General features: G+C 40.1%; 2 protein-coding genes across 2 annotated transcripts in view; both read left to right on the top strand.

Moving 5' to 3' along the window:
• The window catches only part of LOC133659064 (neural cell adhesion molecule 2-like), an 831,315-nt gene extending 824,489 nt beyond the window's left edge, over nt 1–6,826 (top strand). Inside the window, exon 17 of the mRNA XM_062061786.1 lies at nt 6,718–6,826. Coding sequence (XP_061917770.1) covers nt 6,718–6,721 — 4 coding nt within the window. The 3' untranslated portion in view covers nt 6,722–6,826. The remainder of the gene's footprint in view (nt 1–6,717) is intronic.
• Nucleotides 6,827–17,732: 10,906 nt separating this feature from the next.
• Nucleotides 17,733–25,229, top strand: LOC133649567 (RNA demethylase ALKBH5-like). The gene is made up of 3 exons (XM_062046198.1): nt 17,733–17,875; nt 21,632–22,014; nt 23,366–25,229. The coding sequence occupies exons 1-3, from the start codon at nt 17,733–17,735 to the stop codon at nt 23,449–23,451; spliced, it is 612 nt and encodes a 203-aa protein (XP_061902182.1). The 3' UTR covers nt 23,452–25,229.
• Nucleotides 25,230–26,556: the final 1,327 nt, after the last annotated feature.

Raw genomic sequence — 26,556 nt, 5'->3', positions numbered from 1 at the left:
TTTTTGATTGATTGATTGATTGAAACTTTTATTAGTAGATTGCACAGTTCTGTACATATTCCGTACAATTGACCACTAAATGGTAACACCCGAAAACGTTTTTCAACTTGTTTAAGTCGGGGTCCACGTAAATCAATTCATGATTCACAGCCCTAATAAAAGCACCGCCAATGGCTGGCACATTTAACCAATAGTGGTTCAAGAGAACAAATTCAAAAAAACAAATGTATACTTGCCGATCCAATAGATCCCCCTGGAGTTGAAATTCCTGGCAAGGATCTTTCTGATGTGCTCAACCATCTCCTGCAGGATTGACACACATTAATAATGGATTTTTGTCCAACTGTTCACTCATTGTAAATACAGAGCAATATCGTGCAGAATCCAAATAAGTATTTGACGGGGAAAAAACTAATTCCGACAACTGAAAAGAATCCTTATTGCCATGAGACCTCAAATTTAGTAAATCTGCAGTGCTGTGCTCTGGCCATGTTGTATGTTTTGTTTATGGTCACAGACATCCAGGGCCTGATTGGTAGTAAGACACGTGAAAACTTGATAGCACACGCAAAGCTGATCGACTAAACATGTGCAAAGTGGATTGCATCTGTTAAAAGTGAATAAGACGTGCAATCCATTTTGCGTCCCTGTCTTCATAAATATAAAACATTTGTGATGACGTGGGCGGGGTGTTTATATTGTAGCATCCCGGAAGAGTTAGTGCTGCAAGGGGTTCTGGGTATTTGTTCTGTTGTGTTTATGTTGTGTTACGGTGCGGATGTTCTCCCGAAATGTGTTTGTCATTCTTGTTTGGTGTGGGTTCACAGTGTGGCGCATATTTGTAACAGTGTTAAAGTTGTTTATACGGCTACCCTCAGTGTGACCTGTATGGCTGTTGATCAAGTATGCCTTGCATTCACTTCTGTGTGTGTAAAAGCCGCATATATTATGTGACTGGGCCGGCACGCTCTACAGGTTGTAGAGGACGATAAAGGCCTACTGAAATGAATTTTTTTTATTTAAACGGGGATAGCAAAACCATTCTATGTGTCATACTTGATCATTTCGCGATATTGCCATATTTTTGCTGAAAGGATTTAGTATAGAACAACGACGATAAAGTTCGCAACTTTTGGTCTCTGATAAAAAAAAAAGCCTTGCCCCTACCGGAAGTAGCGTGACGTAGTCAGTTGTTTGCCTCCTCATATTTTCCTATTGTTTTCAATGCAGCTAGAGCGATTCGGACCGAGAAAGCGACGATTACCCCATTAATTTGAGCGAGGATGAAAGATTCGTGGATGAGGAACGTTAGAGTGACGGACTAGAATGCAGTGCAAGACATATCTTTTTTCGCTCTGACCGTAACTTAGGTACAAGCTGGCTCATTGGATTCCACATTCTCTCCTTTTTCTATTGTGGATCACGGATTTGTATTTTAAACCACCTCGGATACTATATCCTCTTGAAAATGAGAGTCGAGAACGCAAAATGGACATTCACAGTGACTTTTATCTCCACGACAATACATCGGTGAAGCACTTTAGCTACGGAGCTAACGTGATGGCATCTGGCTCAAATGCAGATAGAAACAAAATAAATAAATCCCTGACTGGAAGGATAGACAGAAGATCAACAATACTATTAAACCATGTACATGTAACTACACGGTTAATAATTCTCAGCCTGGCGAAGCTTAACAATGCTGTTGCTAACAACGCCATTGAAGCTAACTTAGCAACCGGACCTCACAGAGCTATGATAAAAACATAAGCGCTCCACCTACGCCAGCCAGCCCTCATCTGCTCATCAACTCCCGTGCTCACCTGCGTTCCAGCGATCGACGGCGCGACGAAGGACTTCACCCGATCATCCGTGCGGTTGGCGGCTAGCGTCGGCTAGCGCGTCTGCTATCCAAGTCAAAGTCCTCCTGGTTGTGTTGCTACAGCCAGCCGCTAATACAGCGATCCCACCTACAACTTTCTTCTTTGCAGTCTCCATTGTTCATTAAACAAATTGCAAAAGATTCACCAACGCAGATGTCCAGAATACTGTGGAATTATGAGATGAAAACAGAGCTATTTTGTATTGTTTTCAATGGGGTACCGATACTTCTGTTTCACTGGCTACGTCACGCGCATACGTCATCATCCAAAGGCGTTTTCAACCAGAAGTTTAGCGGGAAATTTCAAATTGCACTTTATAAGTTAACCCGGCCGTATTGGCATGTGTTGCAATGTTAAGATTTCATCATTGATATATAAACTATCAGACTGCGTGGTCGGTAGTAGTGGCTTTCAGTAGGCCTTTAAAGGCAGTGCCTTTAAGGCACGCCCCCAATATATCCTTCCTTTTCTTTCGGAAAGCCGCACCCAATAACTTTAAAAGGTTATCAATTGAAAAGATAAAATGACTACACTGCTACCCCTCTTCACTGTTGCCCGCCACCTGTTTTATAATACATCCATTTATATTTCAATTATTTTCATCATTTTAGTTGTACTTATAGATTTTGACATTTCTGCAACACCAAATTGACAATGTGAAAAGTTGTTTTTATTTTTTTAATTTGCAAATGTATTAAAAAAAAAAAAAAACAATTTCAAAATAAAGTCACATAAGTATTCACAGCGTTTGCTCAATACTTGGTTGATGCACCTTTGGCAGCAAATGTAATAAACGTCCTGCAAGGACATACATTTCAACGTCTTACAAAACCAAGCACCGCTGAAATGGTGTATGCTGTAAAAGTGATGATCTATGACACGTCTGACAGACCCAGTAAAGCACACCTGACATAAAGACATCAGTGTTGGCAAACAATTTCATCTAAAATAAAGCTTAGAGGTAAGCTGTGAAATGGTATTAGAAAGCTGGTCTTTGACATAGGAAAGAATGTACTATTAGAAAACTAACACTGCGATTGTCTGGCGACAAGTCTGAGGTATTCCCTCAGACTTGTCGCCAGACGCTTGCCCAAAGTCAGCTGGATTAAGCTCCAGTTTAGGTTCTTGTGATAATAATGGCAATGATTACCATGATAATTTGTGATATCACAATTTCATGTTGTTACATCCCTATTAGTGACCATTTATAATATTTGTAGCGTTGGAAGTTGTGTTAATATACTGCAAGTTTATTCATTCTTTCATTTTCTGGGCGAGACATGAGGTACACTGTCAGGTTCAAACACCGAACTATCTATTACACAAGACAAGAAGAAGGAATCAAGCAGAGACAGAGTTGAATTTTACTCATGAGGAGAGACGTATTGGGCTGTACACTCAGTTACAGTTTCGCCCTACGCTCTAAGGTACAGTCCCACGTGCTCCTCTATTTATTCGGGAGGTCCCTAGTTCACATCACTGAGGCTGCTTAAGGGAGGGGTAATGCAAGCAACCCCAGTAGACACAATACATGGTTATTCAGACTGGAAATGTGCTGACACTCGTGATTTCGCCCTGTCTCTGTTTTGTCTGCATTGAGGTACTCGATGTCCGTCCTTGGCTGTCAGCAAGCAGGGTCTGTAAACAAACTTGTAGATTAACTACGATCAAAGTATTGGACAGGACGTCGAAATGTGTAATAAAGTTGTACTTTATATAAGAAAAAAATGGCATTCAAAACGGTACAAAACGATCCTTATATCTTGTTATCTGTCATTCATTCATCACCCGTAGACTCGTAATCCTCATTCTCAACAACCACAATCCACCTGCTCCCGGTCTTTCTAACATCCGGTTTTCTCACAATGCATTGTGGAACATACAGTCTTTTAGTTAACCCTTTGTTAAGCTATTGAGTAGAAAGAACTTAATTCAGTGTCAGTGTTTCTCAAATAATCAATATCAAATACATGTATAAATCAATCAATTCCCTTTTAACTCTTTTTAGCTGTAAATATTAATAGATCAATTTATCAGCAATTAAATCAAACATGCAAATTATGAATGATCATCACACATGAACTTTATAACCCATAAGTTACAACAAAACTGCTGACACGAGACAACTCGCAAAGCAAGATTACATGTTGTGCCTTTGCACAGATAGAAAAGTACAACTTCAGCACAATTGATAATAACTATAGCAACGACCTTTAAGCATAAGAGTTGTGTGATAACTTATACATAATTATTCTAACATACACCCTGAACTGGCTGCCAGCCATTCCCAGGACATAAATGTAGGGGAAGAAACCAGAATACCTGGAGAAACAACTCCACATTCTGTTCTGAGCCGAGATTCGAACCCTGAACCTTGAGATATGCTAACCACATTACCCAAGCGCAACCCACTATGGCAGTGGTTCTTAACCTGGGTTCGATCGAACCCTAGGGGTTCGGAGAGTCGGGCTCAGGGGTTCGGAGGAGGTCAAGACCCATCCGACTCATCGTGTAAATAAAAACTTCTCCCTATCGGCGTATTACGAATACGGCGACAGCAGAAGTCAGACTGATTTGCAGGTGTGTAATTTGTTGTGAGTTTATGCACTGTGTTGGTTTTGTTCTTTGAACAAGGTGATGTTCATGCACGGTTCATTTTGTGCACCAGTAAAAAAACATGGTAACACTTTAGTATGGGGAACCTATTCACCATTAATTAGTTGCTTATTAACATGCAAATTAGTAACATATTGGCTCTTAACTAGTCATTATTAAATACTTATTAATGCCTTATTCGGCATGGCCTTATTATAAGCTTAACCGTCTAACCCTGGCCCTAACCCTCTAAACCTAACCCTAACCAAATAACCAAATAACTCTAAATTAAGTCTTTGTTACTTAGAATATGTTCCCCATACTAAAGTGTTACCAAAAACATATAACTTTGTCTTGAATTTGAAAAAAAAAATTAAAAATTATTTTTCACTAAAGAAGAGTTCGGTGAATGCGCGTATGAAACTGGTGGGGTTCGGTACCTCCAACAAGGTTAAGAACCACTGCACTATGGGCATGATATACTAAATGTTTGCGTGTATTAAAGCCCATGCAAACTAAATAGCACACGCAAAGCTGATCTACTAAACTTGTGCGCAGGAGATTGATCCTCCTAAATGAACAAAATAGAGCACGCAATCCATTTAGCGTGTCTTGTTTTCATGGATATGTAGAATATATGCTGATCATCAGAACGCCCACAATTGTTTAGCACTTGCAATGTGATTTATCAAGACTGACGCCGTTCTGTGGCCGTCGTCGATATTTAGAACGTCTAAAACGGTGCTTCTTAACCTGGGTTCGGTCGAACCCTAGGGGTTCGGCGGAGGTGAAGTGAAGTGAAGTGAATTATATTTATATAGCGCTTTTCTCTAGTGACTCAAAGCGCTTTACATAGTGAAACCCAATATCTAAGTTACATTTAAACCAGTGTGGGTGGCACTGGGAGCAGGTGGGTAAAGTGTCTTGCCCAAGGACACAACGGCAGTGACTAGGATGGCGGAAGCGGGGATCGAACCTGCAACCCTCAAGTTGCTGGCACGGCTGCTCTACCAACCGAGCTATACCGCCCCCGACTCATCGTGTAAATAAAAACTTCAAATCAGATGGAAAATTAGAGGGAACATTGTTTAGGGGTATCCATAATACGGCGATAGGGAGAAGTTTTTATTTACACGATGAGTCGGGTGTGTCTTGACCTCCGCGGCGGAGGCTCCGCCGAACCCCTGAGGCCGACTCACAGAACCCTTAGGGTTCGATCGAACCCAGGTTAAGAAAAACTGCTCTAACCCAGGGGTAGGGAACCTATGGCTCTAGAGCCAGATGTGGCTCTTTTGATGACTGCATCTGGCTCTCAGATAAATCTTAGCTGACATTGCTTAACACGATAAGTAATGAATAATTCAGCTGATAATCACAGTGTTAAAAATAACGTTCAAAATATAAAACATTCTCATGCATTTTAATCCATCCATCCAGGCCCAGAGCATAATACTACCACCACCATGCTTGACGGTAGGCATGGTGTTCCTGGGATTAAAGGCCTCGCCTTTTCTCCTCCAAACATATTGCTGGTTATTGTGGCCAAACAGCTCAATTTTTGTTTCATCTGACCACAGAACTTTCCTCCAGAAGGTCTTATCTTTGTCCATGTGATGTCAGATGAAACAAAAATGGAGCACCTTTTGTATGAAAATAGGCCTAACTAGACCCGCTCATCGGCAGTGCGCACTACGGTCTGGAAAATACGGTACATGTTAACTGTGCATTCTGACAGTTAAAAAATAATCTTACTTAGGACTCAGCATCCTCCTTCACCACAGTACTGAGAAGAACTTCTCATTCATGCTTTGCAAACACAAACTCAGCCAAAAACAGAATACAGCCGTACAAAATTGAAGTGCTGACTGAAAAAAGGTGCTTGTATGGTATGCTCCAAAGCTCTAAAAGTCAAGTGCCTGGTGTCCAACAGCATAGCTGAGCCAAAAAAAAAAAATCTCAATGCACCCCTGAAGGTATACAGTGTACTTGATTGTTTAATAGAGACAGAGTAAGCAGCAGAAATGGCTCGGATACATTTTAACGTCTGACTGAGTGTCTGTGAAATCGAACAGTCATATAACGGCAGATAAATCCTTATAAAGTGTCATTCTAAAAACTGGCTTCACATGGAATATTTCTATCTACCATCATAGCGTGCCGTTGTGTTTAAAGCCATTCTAGAAATTGTATCCTTCACAAGTGAGGTGTTCTATCACTGCCGCCTCATTTTTAATCTCAGGTGACTGACTGACTGCCGGCTTGACTGAGTGCCAGCAAAGTGCCACCACCAAGAGGAAGGAGGCAGAGGATGCAGATGCATCAGGAAGTGATGACTGCTGGGCAACCAGTCTCATGCGGTAGTCCTATCTCTCAACAGCATGCGTACAGGTACACATCACACACGCAAACTTGATATGACGCATCAATAGACTTTCATTTTTCCATCTGATGGATGTTTTAATCCAGCCAGGCTGCATGTTAGTCACATTCTTTATCTGCTGATGCAGCGATACTGTCGCCGTCCATCTTGAACAGGCAAGGTCATCAGATATTCACGGAGCCTAATTAAACATAAGGAGATTGTTCCCTCCCTCTGTGTGTTTCTTAGCAATGACATACAGACCTAATTAGTTTTGGTTTAATATGATTTTAGTGCCCAGGCTGTCATTCTGTGTTTTGTGCCTTCACAGAATTCCAAAACGTCAATTAGTATTTTTGCAAAGCCACATGCTTGGTCGACTTTCGTATGGAAGGACTTGAGAGCCCTGACCTCAATCCTGTCAAACATCTTGAGGTTGAACTAGAACATAGATTGTGCCCCATCATCAGTGATCCATTACCTGAACAATGGAAGGGCCTTCCTGTCTCAATTCCTGTAGGATCTCTAGGACTTTGACATCATTCTGTACTAACCCTAATCCCATTTCCTAACTACCAACATGTCTGCTGCGGTCATTTGCACCCTGGAGAGGTTCGTGAAGGCCCTATTTGCACTTGTAGAGGTCCCAAAAGGTACCACAAATGGTCACAGCCCATACTCTTGGGGCACATTTCAGACTTTTTGAGTCCACCGGGCCTGTTAAGGCCTACTGAAATGAAATGTTTTTATTTAAACGGGGATAGCAGATCCATTCTGTGTGTCATACTTGATCATTTCGCGATATTGCCCTATTTTTGCTGAAAGGACTTAGTAGAGAACAACGACGATAAAGATCGCAACTTTTGGTATCTGATTTAAAAAAGCCTTGCCCTTACCGGAAGTAGCGTGACGTAGTCAGTTGTTCGCCTCCTCAGATTTTCCTATTGTTTTCAATGCAGCTAGAGCGATTCGGACCGAGAAAGCGACGATTACCCCATTAATTTGAGCGAGGATGAAAGATTCGTGGATGAGGAACGTTAGAGTGAAGGACTGGAATGCAGTGCAAGACATATCTTTTTCCGCTCTGACCGTAACTTAGGTACAAGCTGGCTCATTGGATTCCACACTCTCTCCTTTTTCTATTGTGGATCACGGATTTGTATTTTAAACCACCTCGGATACTATATCCCCTTGAAAATGAGAGTCGAGAACGCGGAATGGACATTCACAGTGACTTTTATCTCCACGACAATACATCGACGAAACACTTTAGCTACGGAGCTAACGTGATAGCATCGTGCTTAACTGCATATAGAAACAAAATAAATAAATCCCTGACTGGAAGGATAGACAGAAGATCAACAATACTATTAAACCATGGACATATAAATACACGGTTAATGCTTTCCAGCCTGGCGAAGGTTAACAATGCTGTTGCTAACGACGCCATTGAAGCTAACTTAGCAACCAGACCTCACAGAGCTATGCTAAAAACATTAGCTATCCACCTACGCCAGCCAGCCCTCATCTGCTCATCAACACCCGTGCTCACCTGCGTTCCAGCGATCGACGGTGCGACGAAGGACTTCACCCGATCACAGATGCGGTCGGCGAGACGGAGGAAGTTAAGGTGAGTTCGGCGGCTAGCGCGTCTGCTATCCATCTCTGTCCTCCTGGCTGTGTTGCTGTAGTCCGCCGCTAATACACCGATCCCACCTACAACTTTCTTCTTTGCAGTCTCCATTGTTCATTAAACAAATTGCAAAAGATTCACCAACACAGATGTCCAGAATACTGTGTAATTTTGAAATGAAAACAGAGCTTTTTTGTAGTGTATTCAATGGGGTACCAATACTTCCGTATCAATCGTTGACGTCACGCGCATGCGTCATCATATCTAGACGTTTTCAACCGGAAGTGTGGCGGGAAATTTAAAATTGCACTTTATAAGTTAACCCGGCCGTATTGGCATGTGTTGCAATGTTAAGATTTCATCATTGATATATAAACTATCAGACTGCGTGGTCGGTAGTAGTGGGTTTCAGTAGGCCTTTAGGGTTCAGTCCTTTTTGGCGAAACAATGGGACCTTTAGAGTTTAGTCCTAGTTGGCTGAGCGCTAAGACGTTTAGATAGGTTGAGGTGGGCCTTTTGGCAGAACCCTGGGACTTTGAGGGGCTAAGTCCGTTTTGGGTGAGTCTGAGACCGTGGAAGTAATAAGGGATCAATATGTTTATCGAACAAGTTGGGGCTGGGACTTTTAGGGGTACTTTTTTGTTTGTTTTTTGGTGTTTTTACCAAAAGAGTCCCCAAAAAGATTGAGGCCTATCTACTTTTACTGTAAATGTCCATAGACTCACGAAAGCACTAAGGTCCCCAAAAAGGACCAACTTCTCCATAAAGGTCCCTTTTCGGACCGTTGGAACAATCACATGTTTTAATTGGGACCACTTTGGTTCTTTTAGGACCTTTCAAACCCCTCCAGGGCTTCAATGGGTTCTAATACATAATTACAACAACAGATTAGGGTTAGAGTTGAGGGGTAAAAACAACAGAATGAGGGATGGGCAATATTGCCTGGAAGCTACAACACATGGCTATAATAGTTTACTCACCGAAGTTGGAGGATATTCATTCAGTTGTATAAGAAAAAACAAATAACAGACATGACACAAAATTATAGTAAATTCGAAATGGCAGTTTTCTGGCTTCATGAAACACTTAAAATAAATTAACAATATAAATTATGGTAGGGACTAACAATTTCATTTTTAAATCAAGCAGAGTTATATAGACACAATTATGGAATCACGCTGTATTTTAATTTTTTTTCCGAAAGTTAACGCCTGCATCAGATTCAATCTGTTCATTAGCCCGCAGTTAAATCTGGTTACTTTCTGTTGTAACATGGTTCTAGCTATACTTCTGTTTAAAATGTAATAAGCACTTATTATTCTGTCGTTGGTTACTTTACATTAGTTATGGACAAAACTACAAATATGGTTATCGATCCAATACCAGGTTGTTACAGTGGCAGTTTTGGCCATACCAATGATCATACTTAATTTTTCAGGATCACCAAATGTCTGCATTTTTGATCAGAATGTAACAATATCAATTATTATTCCGTTTGTTTTACTCATTCCATTTCATTACTTACAAATTCAGAAATAAAATCAATAGTGCAAAATAAATAAAGGAAAGCAAAAGCCACTATTTGTTCGAATTTAGTGGCTTTTGCTTTCATTTAGTTATTTTGCACTATTGATTTTGTTATTTACTGAGTTTCCAAACAATAACAAAAACGCGATTTTGTGATCATAAAAAATATCGATCTAATCACTGTAGTATTGACCATATATTTATACTATAATTTGTATTGTTACTGTCAATATTTACATAAAATAATGGAGAAGCACCACCCTACTGTGAGCAGTGGCGTGCAGTCACTAGAGGCAGGGGAGGCGGGGCCTCACCTGCCATCTTGGAAAGAAAAAAAATGTAAAAAGAAAAAAAAAATTAATTAAATTGTTATATGTATCCAGTGATTATACTAAAGTTATTTTCCATTTAACTTCACCAGTTTTAGATTATTTTTATTTTTATTTTCACATTTGCCGTTCAAATACTGAGAAGAGACGGTGCGGTGATCAGCAGCCAGATGAGGCACGTCACTGATTTGTGCCTCAACATGGATTGTGCACAATGACTCGGCTAACTGCTGAGCTGCTGTGCAGTGAGACTGTATTGCTATATGAATTATATCAGCTAACTAAACTATGGCACAGTTTAGTTAGCTGAGGTATATAATGTACAGTGTATTTTGTCAAAAACTGTATGTGTGTAACGTATTTCTTGTGCTGAGCATTCATAAATCTGCTGCAAAAGACGTACTGGTTGAGGCTCGCAGTAATCCGGCCTCCTGGTGGTAGAGGGCGGTAGTGATCCCAGAGATCATTCCTCGGCCGCAGAAGAAAAAAAAAAAAAAGAAAAAAAAAGTTTGCAAGCGATTGTTTATTTCCTCTCGCCTGGACTTTTATTAAAAACATGGAGGATTACATATGTAAAATAAAACAGTTTTCTAAACTGGACTTTCAATCGAAGCAGGAGGTAATAATTTAAGGTAGACCAACGCCGGAGCTAAAGGGTTTGCTTTTGACTTCGGGACAGAAGACCCATTCTTTTCAAACGGCGTGGTAGTGTGTGGATGTCCAGCAAGAAAGGTAAGACCATAATAATGTTTTTTTTATTAAATGTGCTTTTTTGTGTGCTACAGTTGTGTAAAGAATGCTGGTATGAGCTTTTAAACATAACCCGTTAACTGCTGCCAATCACATGGTGAATAAGATACTATTTAGGGTTCATATGTTTGTAAATCTGACTGTGATGATGCAGTGCCTCACCAGACATTAACCTCACCGCACGCCACTGACTGTGAGATAGGCCACAATCCCTTTGGGGTCAATTCTGGTAAAAGTGACCTAATTCTGAGCCTTAACCCATCCAAGAAAGTAGGGCTAATGTCCCAAAATAGAAATGACTCCCTTTTTTTGGACCCCCGAGTACTTTTCATGGTAGAAAAAACAATTAGTGGGCCCAGGAGAACATACACCTACTAATCAGGTTGACGCCCCCTAACATTGCAGCAAGCTGGTCATCATACTCACCTAAGTGAGTAATGGCAGTCATCACAAATGCATCATGGGTAATTATGGAAAAAGGAAGGTGGAACCAAGGGCGACTGGACCTAATGGCAAATGTGTCCCCTTTGAGGATTAAACCCTAAAAGGAAGACTTTTAAGCCCCTGTTCTGGCTAATTAACAGTCCAAACACACACACACACACCTGCTGCTGTGTGATTTGTAATTGGTGACGGAATCCAAAGAAAAGGGAAAGTAAAATGAGGCCAAAGCTTCATGTCTGTTCCTAATTAACATCCATGTGTCAGGTGATAAGAGCGGTAAGCTGTTGATGAGTGCCGATTGGGTTGTGGTCTTCGACGCCACGTGTGCTGCTTTTGATGGCACTAACTGCTTCTGTGTCTCGCTGGCAACCCGCAGGCGATGTATGGAATCAAGCAAGTAGCTATGGATGTTTGAAGAATCAAAACTCGGAGGAAAGCGTCTTCATGTTACAGCGCGGAGAAGCACATTTCACCACTCAAGCCACATCAGCATGAAATGTCTTCTTTTTAAAGCATTTTTTTTCCCCAAGCAACGCCTCCCCGCTTTTAAGCTTTTTTATTTGTAAGGAAAATAGTCCAATTGATGCCAGTGTGTGGCCGTGAAAAAGTAGAGCCGAGCACTCAGACTGAGGCAACAAGGGCTGCGTTTTTTGGGGGGAAAGTGCACACGTTCCACGTTCCTACTTGAACGCAACATGCCTGGAGACTTGTGGGTGTCAGGTTCAAACACTGATGATATCTATTAAAGGCCTACTGAAATGATTTTTTTTTATTCAAACGGGGATAGCAGATCCATTCTATGTGTCATACTTGATCATTTCGCGATATTGCCATATTTTTGCTGAAAGGATTTAGTAGAGAACAACGACGATAAAGTTCGCAACTTTTGGTCGCTGATAAAAAAAAGCCTTGCCCCTACCGGAAGTAGCGTGACGTCACAAGCTGGAGTGCTGCTCACATTTCCCCATTGTTTACACCAGAAGCGAGAGAGATTCGGACCGAGAAAGCGACGATTACCCCATTAATTTGAGCGAGATGAAAGATTTGTGGATGAGGAAAGTGAGAGTATAGGACTATAGTGCAGTGCAGGACGCATCTTTTTTTCGCTCTGACCGTAACTTAGGTACAAGGGTTCATTGGATTCCACACTTTCTCCTTTTTCTATTGTGGATCACGGATTTGTATTTTAAACCACCTCGGATATCCTCTTGAAAATGAGAGTCGAGAACGCGAAATGAACATTCACAGTGACTTTTATCTCCACGACAATACGTCGGCGAAACACTTTAGCTACGGAGCTAACGTGATAGCATCAGGCTCAAATGCAGATATGAACAAAAGAAATAAACCCCTGACTGGAAGGATAGACAGAAAATCAACAATACTATTAAACCATGGACATGTAAATACACGGTTAATGCTTTCCAGCTTGGCGAAGATTAACAATGCTGTTGCTAACGACGCCATTGAAGCTAACTTAGCAACGGGACCTCACAGAGCTATGATAAAAACATTAGCACTCCACCTACGCCAGCCAGCCCTCATCTGCTCATCACGACCCATGCTCACCTGCGTTCCAGCGATCGACGGAAGGACGAAGGACTTCACCCGATCATCCGTGCGGTCGCCGGCTAGCGTCGGCTAGCGCGTCTGCTATCCAAGTCAAATTCCTCCTGGTTGTGTTACTACAGCCAGCCGCTAATACACCGATCCCACCTACATGTTTCTTCTTTGCAGTCTTCATTGTTCATTAAACAAATTGCAAAAGATTTACCAACACAGATGCCCAAATTACTGTGGAATTTTGAGATGAAAACAGAGCTTTTTTGTATTGGATTCAAAGGTGTACCAATACTTCCGTTTAACTAGTGACGTCACTCGCGTACGTCGTCATACAAAGACGTTTTCAACCGGAAGTTTAGCGGGAAATTTAAAATTGCACTTTATAAGTTAACCCGGCCATATTGGCATGTGTTGCAATGTTAAGATTTCATCATTGATATATAAACTATCAGACTGCGTGGTCGGTGGTAGTGGGTTTCAGTAGGCCTTTAAACAAGACAAGAGGCAAAGAATTAAACAGAGACAGAATTAAATTTGGACTCAATTGAGGAGACACGCCTGGACACACTGTACTCTTGTACAGTCTCCAGCACGCTCTGCCAAAAGATTGCACGCCTCCTTCTTTTATTTTGGACCCTCCCCGACCACATTTGTTTCCAAAGGACAAAGGTCGCAAAAAGTTCACAGAAAAAGTCATAAACAATACACAGGAAAGGTCAGTTCAGAAAGAGTTCCATAAAATAGTTCAAAAAGAGTTCGTAAAATACTTCAAAAAGAGGTCGTCTGGAAATTGGGCAGATCCTGTCATCTCTCCGCTCTGAAGTCCTTGGGCCAGAACAACATCTGTTGATTACCATACATGAAAGAACATAGGAACACCTTCATCTTGCTTCCCCCCCCCCACCCCTACACAGTGGAGTTTTACGAGCTTTACTCTTGGCAGGTTTCAAACACAGCTTTTGTCTTCTTGTCAGGAACTCAATGTAATACAAAGTTTTTGTGATCATTTCGAAACAATTATTCTAACAGTGGGTAATCCAAGTTTCATCTTCACCAAGCATGTGTTGGCCTGAGCACCACATCCACCACTCTGAAGTCCGCTCGCAGGGTCTGAACTGCCGGTCTCTAATCCATCAGTGCTCTGCAAAGGGATGTCGGCTGCCAACAGGATCTTTGCGAAAACCTTTGAAAGAAAAAAAAAAAACATCTGAGCGCAGTCTACTGCCAACTTGCAGAAGTTGTACCGCTAATATTACAGTTTATTTGACTTACCTTTCCATTCCTTCACAAATCAGCGTGTTGACAAATGTTCGCGCTGATGAATCAGTTGCTTTGATGCTGCCAGGCCATCAGGGAATCGCAGGAAGTGCAAAACTTAAATCCGGACCGCCCAAAGGCAGAATAAGGCCAACGACTTTCATCTCGCTCATGCAAAAAAAAAAGCAGTAATTTTCCACAGCGATGCCGCCGCACTGGTAATATTGGATTAAAAACTGCCTCCTTTCTTCCCCTGTCCACTCATGTATGGCCTACAGTGCGGATGAGGTCTGTCGGAGACGCTTGGCCGCGCTGCACAATGGAGATAGAGCATTGGAGAAAGAGGCAAGCAATTTTGACATTTCTGCTTCAGGGCCGTGACACATTAATTCAGCTCAGCAGAAGGTTTTCGGGACCTGGACGAGTGAAAGATAGTCAGTGCACACGTGCTTGAAGACTTGTGCGATGAATGATTCATCGCCGAAAACTACTGCCAACAATCGCGGTCTCAATTCTTTATTAAATCAAAAGACATTGTTGGCTAACATACTGTATGCTTCTAAAGCCCCTTCTACACTAAGCTTATCCAGGCTATATCCCACCTAACCTTATCCTTGTCCACACACACACACGATGCCACCGTTTAAGACCCATTTCCCCCCTCCGTCCGCTGGCGCAATGCGACCTAGTACGCATGCGCGGAACCAGAATATCAACTGTTGCAAAGCTGTGTCATCAACACTCACAAGTGTAAAGCTGCTTTTTCAAAGTAATAATTTCTTATTTCAAGCATGAAAAAAAAAAATCATGACTTTGACGCAAATGTGTCTCATATAAAAAACAGATGACAGCCAAATGGACTTTGCTGTTTTATTTTCAATGAAACAATAGAAAATACGTACTCATATACCGTATTTTTCGGAGTATAAGTCGCTCCGGAGTATAAGGCGCACCGGCCGAAAATGCATAATAAGGAAGGAAAAAAACATATATAAGTCGCACTGGAGTATAAATCGCATTTTTTGTGGAAATTTATTTGATAAAACCCAACACCAAGAATAGACATTTGAAAGGCAATTTAAAATAAATAAAGAATAGTGAACAACAGGCTGAATAAGTGTACGTTATATGAGGCATAAATAACCAACTGAGAACGTGCCTGGTATGTTAACGTAACATATTATGGTAAGAGTCATTCGAATAACTATAACATATAGAACATGCTATACCATACTTGCCAACCCTCCCGTTTTTAGCGGGAGAATCCCGGTATTCAGCGCCTCTCCCGACAACCTCCCGGCAGAGATTTTCTCCCGACAAACTCCCGGTATTCAGCCGGAGCTGGAGGCCACGCCCCCTCCAGCTCAATGCGGACCTGAGACTGAGTGGGGACAGCCTGTTCTCATGTCCGCTTTCCCACAAAAAAATTTTGTCAGACTTCTCCATTGAACACGGTGGCCGAAATGATATACTCATCATGAACGGAGAAGTTAAACAGGACAATACTGCCATCTAATGGATAGCCACCGGAACACTGAAATTCAAGTATTTTTTATTTTTTTCTATGTAAATAAAATAAATTAAAAAAAAAAAATATATATATATATATATATATATATATATATATATATATATATATATATATATATATATATATATATATATATATATAGCTAGAATTCACTGAAAGTCAAGTATTTCATATATATATATATATATATATATATATATATATATATATATATATATATATATATATATATATATGTATATATATATATATATATATATATATGTATATATATATATATATATATATATATATATATGTATATATGTATATATATGTATATATGTATATATGTATATATATATATATATATATATATGTATATATATATATATATATATATATGTATATATGTATATATATATATATATATATATATATATATATATATATATATATATATATATATATATATATATATATATATATATATATGTATATGAAATACTCGAGTTGGTGAATTCTAGCTGTAAATAACCACGCCCCCAATCACACATAAGTCGCTCCTGAGTATAAGTCGCACCCCCGACCAAACTATGAAAAAAACTGCGACTTATAGTCCGAAAAATACGGTAACTGGAATCCAGTGCGCCGTTGCTGAATCACACCTGAGCCATCATAAATTAATCAAATCTTTAATGGGCTAGTGAAAATAAACAATGTGATAAAGAACATTTTACATCAATTAATCTTGGGATCTATATATCTGGTCGGGACACTCCTCACTCTTTTGCCTTCACCTTCATTGTCCATTCGTTTTTGGTGACCTAGACGTTGAGTCCGCGACATACATGGCGGGCAATAACTGATACAGTCTGCTTTGCCAGTCCAAATGCATTCGCTGTTTTCCGTAGTCTTCCCTTGCTGGCCAGGTAATACAAAGCACACGCTACCTCTTTTATCACATCCACAGGAGCCCGCATTCTCGTTGTCTCCCCTTCGACAAATGAACAAAGTTTTTCGGCAAGTAGAATCACAGCTGACCCGGACATTCAAAAGTTCTCTTGCCGTCTGAGATGTGTAGTACCCGAAATAGCTGCAATCTCGCGTTTCCTTCACTCTCACTTTCCTCATCCACGAATCTTTCATCCTCGCTCAAATTAATGGGGAAATCGTCGCTTTCTCGGTCCGAATCGCTCTCGCTGCTTGCGGCCATGATTGTAAACAATGTGCAGATGTGAGGAGCTCCACAACCTGTGACGTCACGCTACTTTCGGTACAGGCAAGGCTTTTTTATCAGCGACCAAAAGTTGCGAACTTTATCGTCGATGTTCTCTACTAAATCCTCTCAGCAAAAATATGGCAATATCGCGAAATGACCGAAGTATGACACATAGAATGGATCTGCTATCCCCGTTTAAATAAGAAAATCTCATTTCAGTAGGCCTTTAACGGGTCGCATGTGGCCCCCGGGCCTTAATTTGCCCAGGTCTGTATTAGATGGTTATTTAGAGGGCCTCCCATTGACTCAATTGTAAACAGACTTTTATTTACATTTATTTACGAGTTAGAATGCATTAAAAAAAAAACTGTTCCTGTCTCTCATAAAGATTGTCAATAATAGGCAAAATTCCCAAAAATGTGCAGTTCCCCATAAAAAAACTTAGGAACAAACTAGAACAGTGATAGTGAGCCAACCGCTGACCTCACAAATATTGTTTTGGATCCCACTGACACACTCCAGCAAAGATCTTGTGAAAAATCTTCTCCAAAAAGGGACGCATTGGTCGCTTCTCAGCGAGCCACAAAGAAAATGAGACTTGAGCGGCTTAACACCAGGCGTGGCGACAAGGTTCAGAGAGGCTGGCAATCTCTCGCCGGTATGAGCAACTTGCCTTGTTTGCGGCCAAATAGGCTCAGTGGAATGAGAAAGGAAAAGGAGTGGGCGGCGGCAGGGGGAAGGGGTCAGTCGGACAAGATGAGCCACAGGAAATTGGACCCGGTCCTGAGTGGCGTATGTGACAAGTGAGGTGAAAGAGGTGTGACAGAGACAGAGCTCGGGTCATATTTTAACACTGACATGTGGATGGGGGGAGCGTCACACAGGAAAATCAGAGATGGTGACAAGTGTGTAATGTAAGCCAGACTGAAAATCTCCACAGTGCCCAGAATAGTTTTCTTCCAACGACCTTCGGTTTTCATCAATTTGTGTTTGTGTTCAAATCACTACTACACCAGTGTCTTTCAACCTTTTTTGAGCCAAGGCACATTTTTTGCGTTGAAAAAATCCTGAGGCACACCACCAGCAGAAATCATTAAAAAAAACAATGACAGTTGACAGTAAAAAGTCGTTGTCGCAATTGTTGGATATGACTTTAAAGGCCTACTGAAAGCCACTACTACCGACCACGCAGTCTGATAGTTTATATATCAATGATGACATCTTAACATTGCAACACATGCCAATACGGCCAGGTTAACTTATAAAGTGACATTTTAAAATTCCCGGGAAATATCCGGCTGAAACATCGCGGTATGATGACGTATGCGCGTGACGAAGTCTGAGTAACGGAAGTTATGGTACCCCGTAGAATCCTATACAAAAAGCTCTGTTTTCATTTCATAATTCCACAGTATTCTGGACATCTTTTGCAATTTTTTTAATGAACAATGAAGGCTGCAAAGAAGACAGTTGTAGGTGGGATCAGTGTATTAGCAGCGGACTACAGCAACACAACCAGGAGGACTTTGTTGGAGCGCTAGCCGCGCTAGCCGCCGACTTCACCTTGACTTCCTACGTCTCCGGGCCGCCAAACGCATCGGGTGAAGTCCTTCGTCCTTCTGCCGATCGCTGGAACGCAGGTGAGCACGGGTGTTGATGAGCAAATGAGGTCTGGCTGGCGTAGGTGGAGAGCTAATGTTTTTAGCATAGCTCTGTGCAGTCTGGTTGCTAAGTTAGCTTCAATGGCGTCGTTAGCACAGCATTGTTAACCTTCGCCAGCCTGGAAAGCATTAACCGTGTATTTACATGTCCACGGTTTAATAGTATTGTTGATTTTCTATCTATACTTCCCGTCAGGGGTTTATTTATTTTGTTTCTATATGCAGTTAAAGCAAGATGCTATCACGTTAGCTCGTAGCTAAAGCATTTCGCCGATGTACTGTCGTGGAGATAAAAGGCACTGAATGTCCATTTCGCGTTCTCGACTCTCATTTTCAAGAGGATATAGTATCCGAGGTGGTTTAAAATACAAATCTGTGATCTACAATAGAAAAAGGAGAGTGTGGAATCCAATGAGCCAGCTTGTACCTAAGTTACGGTCAGAGCGAAAAAAGATACGTCCATCGCTGCCTCTCAAGTCATTCACTGTAACGTTCCTCATCCACGAATCTATCATCCTCGCTCAAATTAATGGTGTAATCATCACTTTCTCGGTCCGAATCTCTCTCGCTCCATTGTAAACAACGGGGAATTGTGAGGAATACTAGCTCCTGTGACGTCACGCTACTTCCGGTACAGGCAAGGCTTTTTTTTATCAGCGAGCAAAAGTTGCGAACTTTATCGTCGATTTTCTCTACTAAATCCTTTCAGCAAAAATATGGCAATATCGCGAAATGATCAAGTATGACACATAGAATGGATCTGCTATTCCCGTTTAAATAAAAAAAAATAATTTCAGTAGGCCTTTAAACCATAACCAAGCATGCATCACTATAGCTCTTGTCTCAAAGTAGGTGTACTGTCACGACCTGTCGCATCACGCCATGACTTATTTTGACCTTTTTGCTGTTTTCCTGTGTGTAGTGTTTAGCTCTTGTCTCGCGCTCCTATTTTGGTGGCTTTTCCTGTTTTGTTGGTATTTTCCTGTAGCAGTTTCATGTCTTTCTTTGAGCGATATTTCCCGCATCTACTTTGTTTTAGCAATCAAGAATATTTCAGTTGTTTTTATCCTTCTTTGTGGGGACATTGTAGATTGTCATATCATGTTCGGATGTACATTGTGGACGCCGTCTTTGCTCCACAGTAAGTCTTTGCTGTCGTCCAGCATTCCGTTTTTGTTTACTTTGCAGCCAGTTCAGCTTTAGTTTCGTTCTGCATAGCCTTCCCTAAGCTTCAATGCCTTTTCTTAGGGGCACTTACCTTTTGTTTATTTTTGGTTAAAACATTAGACACCTTTTTACCTGCACGCTGCCTCCCGCTGTTTCCGACATCTACAAAGCAATTAGCTACCGGCTGCCACCTACTGATATGAATGGGTATTACACGGTTACTCTGCCGATCTCTAGACAGCACCGACACTCAACAACAACACATCATTTGCAGACTATAATTACTGGTTTGCAAAAAATATTTTTAACCCATCCATCCATCCATTCATTTTCTACCGCTTGTCCCGTTCGGGGTCGGAGGGGTTGCTGGAGCCTATCTCAGCTGCACATGGGCGGAAGGCGGGGTACACCCTGGACAATTCGCCACCTCATCGCAGTAAAATATACATTTTATTATTTTATTTGAACTAAGCAAAAATATCTGCCAATAGAACAAGAAAATTCGGCTTGTCAAGACTTTCCAAAACAAGTAAAATTAGCTAACCTCAATGAACCCAAAAATACCTTAAAATACGTATATTCTCACTAATAACATGTGCACTTTTCTTGGTAGAAAAAAAAGAGACCTTTTTGCTCAATATGTTGAAAAATATTGTTAAATTAAGTAAATGCTAGTGCCATTATCTTGACATAGTGATATGCGCTCGGCATCATGATTTTTTTTTTTTTCATGCTTGAAATAAGAAATGATTACTTTAAAAAAGTAGTTTTATACTTTTGAGAGTTGATGACACAGCTTTGCAACAGTTGATATTCTAGTTTCAAGCATGTTTTACTCAATATAGGTCATAACATCTCAGCAACAAGCTGTAATATCTTACTGAGATCATTTAGGACCAAAACCCTTAAAACAAGTAAAACACTCTAACATAAAATCTGCTTAGTGAGAAGAATTATCTTATCTGACAGAAAATAAGCAAATATCACCCTTATTTGAGATATTTAATCTTACTTAGATTTCAGTTTTTGCAGTGTATTTCACTGCCGCGGCACAGTGGTTGAAAAACACTGATCTACACAATCCGCACATTGATGGCATCATAAAAACATATAAACTTCTAACATTTGTCTTTAGCAAACAATAGAATAGTCATGTGTCAAATGTTATTTACGAGTTGCCAGAGTAAAATGGGGTCCTAAACAGAGTTTTATTTAGAGCCCTCTAACCCCCCATTCCTGTCACAACATATTTTCACATTTTTTTATTCATATTAAATTATTTTTATCCATTGTAAAACTTAAATATAATTCGGTGAATGTTTTGTACTGGAATAAATTAATTTGAAATAAATTGTTTAAAATTGGGCTAAAAATAATTGTGACATCATTAAAATATCAATTGAAACCTTCCGAAATCGGCCAGGAATACGTTTTTGCCCTGTCATTTATCAAGTGACATTTCACACCTGCTTCTTTTGCGCAAAATTGAGGCCGTCCGCGGATCTCGAGGCTCTTTTCGTAAATGCACTAGCTTGTTGCTGTTGAAAAAGCTGTGCTATTAAACCATGTTTCAAACTGCCTTTGGATAATGTTACAAATTTCAATTCCAACAAAGCCAAGTATGCCTGATGGAAAACGCTCGAACATAAAAGTAGGGTTGTACGGTATACTGGTGCTAATAAAGTACAGAGGTACTAACTAATTGAAAAAGGTACCATGCTGGCATATAAGCGGTTGCGCCGACCTGAGGGAGAAGCCGAGGTCGGTGCCGCCGCACAGGGACGAGCACGAGACGGATAACGGGAGCGGGCGGAAACGCCGGCACCGCGAGTACGACGACGGCGAGTGCGACGACGGCGAGTGCGAGAGCGGCGAAGACGGCGCCGACCTCCGGGAGCTGGAAGCCCCGCAGGTGAAGAGCGGCGTCCTGCGGAGGAGCATCTTCACGCCGGAGGAGTGCAACTTCATCGAGGAGAGGATTGACCAGGTGGTGCCCAGGGCGGAGGCCGGACAATGCCGGGAGCGCGCCGTGGACCGGGCGCCCCTGCGCGGCGGGTGCTTCTTCGGGGGGGACTGCACGTACGGCGCCCAGCTGGAGAAGCGCGGGCCGCAAGGTAAAAAAGGAACACTCCAAACACAAGCACAGACGAAGCAGAAACAGACTTTGCTTTTTCAAACTGTTAATCATGCTAAAGTGATTTGGGATCCTGCAGTGAAACCCAAAGGTATTTTGGGAGGTCACTTAAACATCCGAAGCCTAGTTCCCAAGTGTGATGAAATCAGATTATTACTGTCGGAGTCTAATCTTGATTTTCTATGCATTAGTGAAACGTGGCTGCATGATAGCATTTTAACCAGCATAATCAGTGTTCCGGGATATAAATGTTTTAGAAGGGACCGAACTGTGGGAAGGGGAGGGGGTGTACTGATATATGTCAAGGACTCACTTAATGCAAAGGAAATTCCCCTGACTGCTGATGTATCTACTGAATGTTTATGTATTAATGTCACACTATCACAAAATATGCAATTCAATGTATTGGTGGTATACAGCCCTCCATCTGCATGCGTTGGAACGCTATGCGAAGACTTAGATGTACTGTTTAAGAATTTTAAGAATAACAGTGAAGTACTTGTCTTCGGAGACTTTAACTTAAACTGGCTAGACAAACACTGCAGAAAAAAACTAAAAGACCTCACATCTAAACATGACTTTAGTCAGAAGATAGAAACCCCCACACGTATCACTAAAAACACTCAGACACTAATTGATTTAATCTTCACAAACAAGCCTGACAGAATCGTAAAAACGTACAATCTAGTCACCGGCTTGTCAGACCATAATCTGACATTAGCTGCAAGAAAACTCACAAAGACACGTCTGACAAGGTTTAAAAATCAAGATCAGAAAACTTTTAAACTTGAGATCCCTCGCCAATCAACAACTGCTTTTGAAAACGAATTAAAGGGTATTAATTGGGACGAGCTCCAACAACATGACCAAGTACACGCCTGTTGTAATCAGCTAATGTCTACTATCGGACGCATTATTGATACATTTATTAGAAAGCGAAAAAAATCCCACAGAAAATTTCAATTACCATGGATTAATGATGATATCCGGAAATTAATGAAAAAGAGAGATTATGCCTTAAAAACTTTTGTCAAAACTCGTAGTGACACTGATTTGAAAATATTTAAAGGCTTGCGTAATCAAGTAGTTAAACAGCTCAGAATGTCCCAATCAAACTACTACATCCACATGCTATTAGAGGCCAAAGGAAATGGCAAAATGATCTGGAAACTACTACACAGCCTATTAAACCCAGAGGGTAACACCACCCAAACCCAATATAAACTTAAAGTAGGAGACAAAATCATTACTGATTGTACACAAGTCTCAAATGAGTTCAATAAATTCTTTATAGAATCTGTCAAAAACCTTTCCTCTGGTTTCTCTTGTAGGACTAATGATGATCAAACAACAGACATACCTAATGAACAAGACAGCTCATTTCAGCTCAAGGAGGTTAGTCAGACAACTGTCCTAAATGTCATACATGACCTAAACACCACATACTCAAAGGATATTTATAACCTAGACACAGCTTTTCTTAAAAAATATAGCGGCATCCTTATACAGCCTCTTACCCATCTTATTAATATTTCCATTAAAACTGGGCAATTCCCAGATGGATGGAAAACTGCACAGGTAATACCACTTTTAAAATCTGGTGATGCTGGAATGACATCTAACTATAGACCTATCAGCCTTCTTCCAGTTTTATCTAAAGTCCTGGAGAAGATTGTTTCGGAACAACTAATGCACCACCTTGAGACAAATCACTATTTGACTCCCCTACAATTCGGATTCAGACATAACCATTCTACAGAATCTGCCACTTGTTTTTTAACTGAAAGGATCAAACATTCTCTTGACAAAGGACAGGTGGTCGGTGCAGTATTTCTAGACTTAAAAAAAGCATTTGATACAGTCAATCATGACATTTTAATTTCAAAACTAACTAAATTCAATTTATCCAAACAGTCATTGTCCTGGTTTGAGTCATATCTAAAGGGCCGTGAACAATGTGTCACCATTAATAATGTGAGATCTTCCTTCCGCAAAATAGAAACAGGGATACCTCAGGGTAGTGTCTTGGGACCTATACTATTCAGTCTATACATCAATGACCTACCAGATGTATGCACAGATATAGATTTACAGATGTATGCGGATGACACAGTGGTATATACATCAGGTAAGACCTGTACTCTAGTTGCTGAGAAGTTAAATGCTCAATTAGACAAAATAGCATCTTGGCTGGAGTCATCCTGTTTAACCCTAAACACTAAAAAGACTAACTCTGTCTGCTTCTCCATAAAAAAGCTACCTCAAACAAACCTGAATATAAAAATTAATGAGGAGGTCATTGAACAAGTACCTGAAGTCAAATATTTGGGCATAATCATAGACTATCAGCTGAATTTTAAAAGTCACATTAAGAAAATGTGTAAAACCCTGAAGGCAAACCTAGGCTGTTTTAAGATTATAAGACACTGCTTAACTCTTAGCTGTGCTTTTACTTTTATGAATGCAATGATTCTGTCACACATATCTTATGGCTTAACCACATGGTCCCAGGCACACCAGTCATCAATCAAGACCATTGAGTGTCTTTATAACCGCACCTTGAAAGTTCTAGACAAGAAGAGTATACGATATCATCATTGCCAAATTTTAACCAAATACAATATTTTAAGTTTTACCAATTTTATTTTGTTACACACAGTCAAACTGGTTTTTAAATGCTTGCATAACTCTGCTCCCCAATTGCTCTGCAAGGCAATTACAAGACTGCAAAGTGGTACCAGATCTACCACCCGAGCAGTGTCAAAAGGCAACTGTTGTGTTCCATTCCGTAGAACATCTTTTGCCCAGACTGCCTTTTCAATAAAAGGACCACAACTATGGAACTCTTTACCGGACACTTTGAAAAGTATACCTGCACTTGTCACTTTCAAAAAACAAACAAAATTATGGCTAGTTGAGCAACAATCGTGTTCCCATGTTTAGTTTTTACTCATTTTTACTAATTGGTTTTTATCTAGTCTGCACTTTGTCTGTGTTATTATTATTATTATTGGCTTTTATCTAGTTTGCACTTTGTCTGTGTTATTACTATTATCATTATTATCAACTCACTCTATTTTTTATTTCCTATTTTAATGATGTTGGATCTGTGTTGTTGTTGTTGTTGTTGTTGTTGTTGGGGACAAGTGTTGTAAATTAGCTTTGGCTACAAACACTGTGATGCATGCATCGGATAACTGTTCAGATGTCTATGTTTTTGTATCTGTCCCTATTTCAAATAAACCTCTATAATAATAAAAAAAAAAGCCGTGGCTCATGTTAGTCAACATGCGCGCACACAGCACTTGCAAGCCAAAACAGTGTGAAGACAGAAGAAGGAAAATGTACGTAGTTGAACGATAAAGGTGGAGCTATAAACACTGAAGCGCTGCACTGCAAGTGGTCGACACAGATATTGATTGTAACCATATCAAGTAAAAGAGTTGTATATTGTCGATACTACAATGATTAAATCAAGGTTTTTTTATCATCACAAAATCTTTTTTTCCTTTTTTAAATTTGTATTATGTTTATAAACTCAGGAAATACGTGCATAAATGCTTTTTTTGAAAATGTAATTTTGTTTATATATTATATGCAATCTGTTGTGTTCCCTAATTTTTTTTGTCAGTGTACCTGAATGAAGGTGTGTGTTGCTGAGCCCGACTTGGACATTATCTGGACTGGACCTGGTTTTAAAAACCCTTTAAACAAATCTAATTTAATTTACAACCTGGTCTGGTGAAGATAAGGTCCTTTTTTTTCCTTTTTTTTTTTTTAAATAAAAAAAATATATATATAAATAAATAAACATTTTCTTGGATAAATAAGAAAGTGAAACAATATAAAAAATAATTACATAAAAAATAGTAATTAATGAAAATGTTAGTGGATCAGCAGCACATACAATCATGTGTGCTTCAGGGACTGTGTCCCTAGCAGATGTGTCGTCCATGTTGTAGGAACTAGAATATTGGTAGCAGAAAGAAACAACCCCTTTTGTGTGAGTGAGTGTGAATGGGGGAGGGAGGGGTTTTTTTTGGGTTGATGCACTAGTTGAAAGTGTATCTTGTGTTTTTTTCTATGTTGATTTAATAAAAATACAAAATTACAAAAATACAAAAATTTAAAAAATTTAAAAAAAATTTTAAAAATTTAAAAAAAAATTTAAAAATTTTAAAAATTTAAAAAATTTTTAATTTTTTTTAAAAAAAATCAGGAAATACACTCCTGGACACATGAGGACTTCAAATACGACCAATGTATGAACCTGTTTGATTGATTGATTGAAGCTTTTATTAGTGGATTGCACAGTACAGTACATATTCCGTACAATTGACCACTAAATGGCAACACCCAAATAAGTTTTTCGGGGTCCACTTAAATTGATTCATGATGCAGATATATACTATATATATACTATCATCATAATACAGTCATCACACAAGATAATCATCAGAGTATATACATTGAATTATTTACATTATTTACAATCCGGGGTGTGGGATGTGGAGGGGGGGGG

Source organism: Entelurus aequoreus, linkage group LG01 (genome assembly GCF_033978785.1).
Source record: "Entelurus aequoreus isolate RoL-2023_Sb linkage group LG01, RoL_Eaeq_v1.1, whole genome shotgun sequence".
NCBI classification, from domain to species: Eukaryota; Metazoa; Chordata; class Actinopteri; order Syngnathiformes; family Syngnathidae; genus Entelurus; species Entelurus aequoreus.
This window is presented reverse-complemented; position numbering and strand designations above follow the sequence as displayed.

Bases quoted from the DNA above. Each gene is read 5' to 3' on its own strand.
- LOC133649567 (XM_062046198.1), top strand. From the start codon at position 17,733: ATGAGCAACTTGCCTTGTTTGCGGCCAAATAGGCTCAGTGGAATGAGA. The intron at 17,876-21,631 runs GTGAGGTGAAAG...CTGGCATATAAG, and splicing joins CTGAGTGGCGTATGTGACAA to CGGTTGCGCCGACCTGAGGG. The intron at 22,015-23,365 runs GTAAAAAAGGAA...TTTCTCTTGTAG, and splicing joins GGAGAAGCGCGGGCCGCAAG to GACTAATGATGATCAAACAA.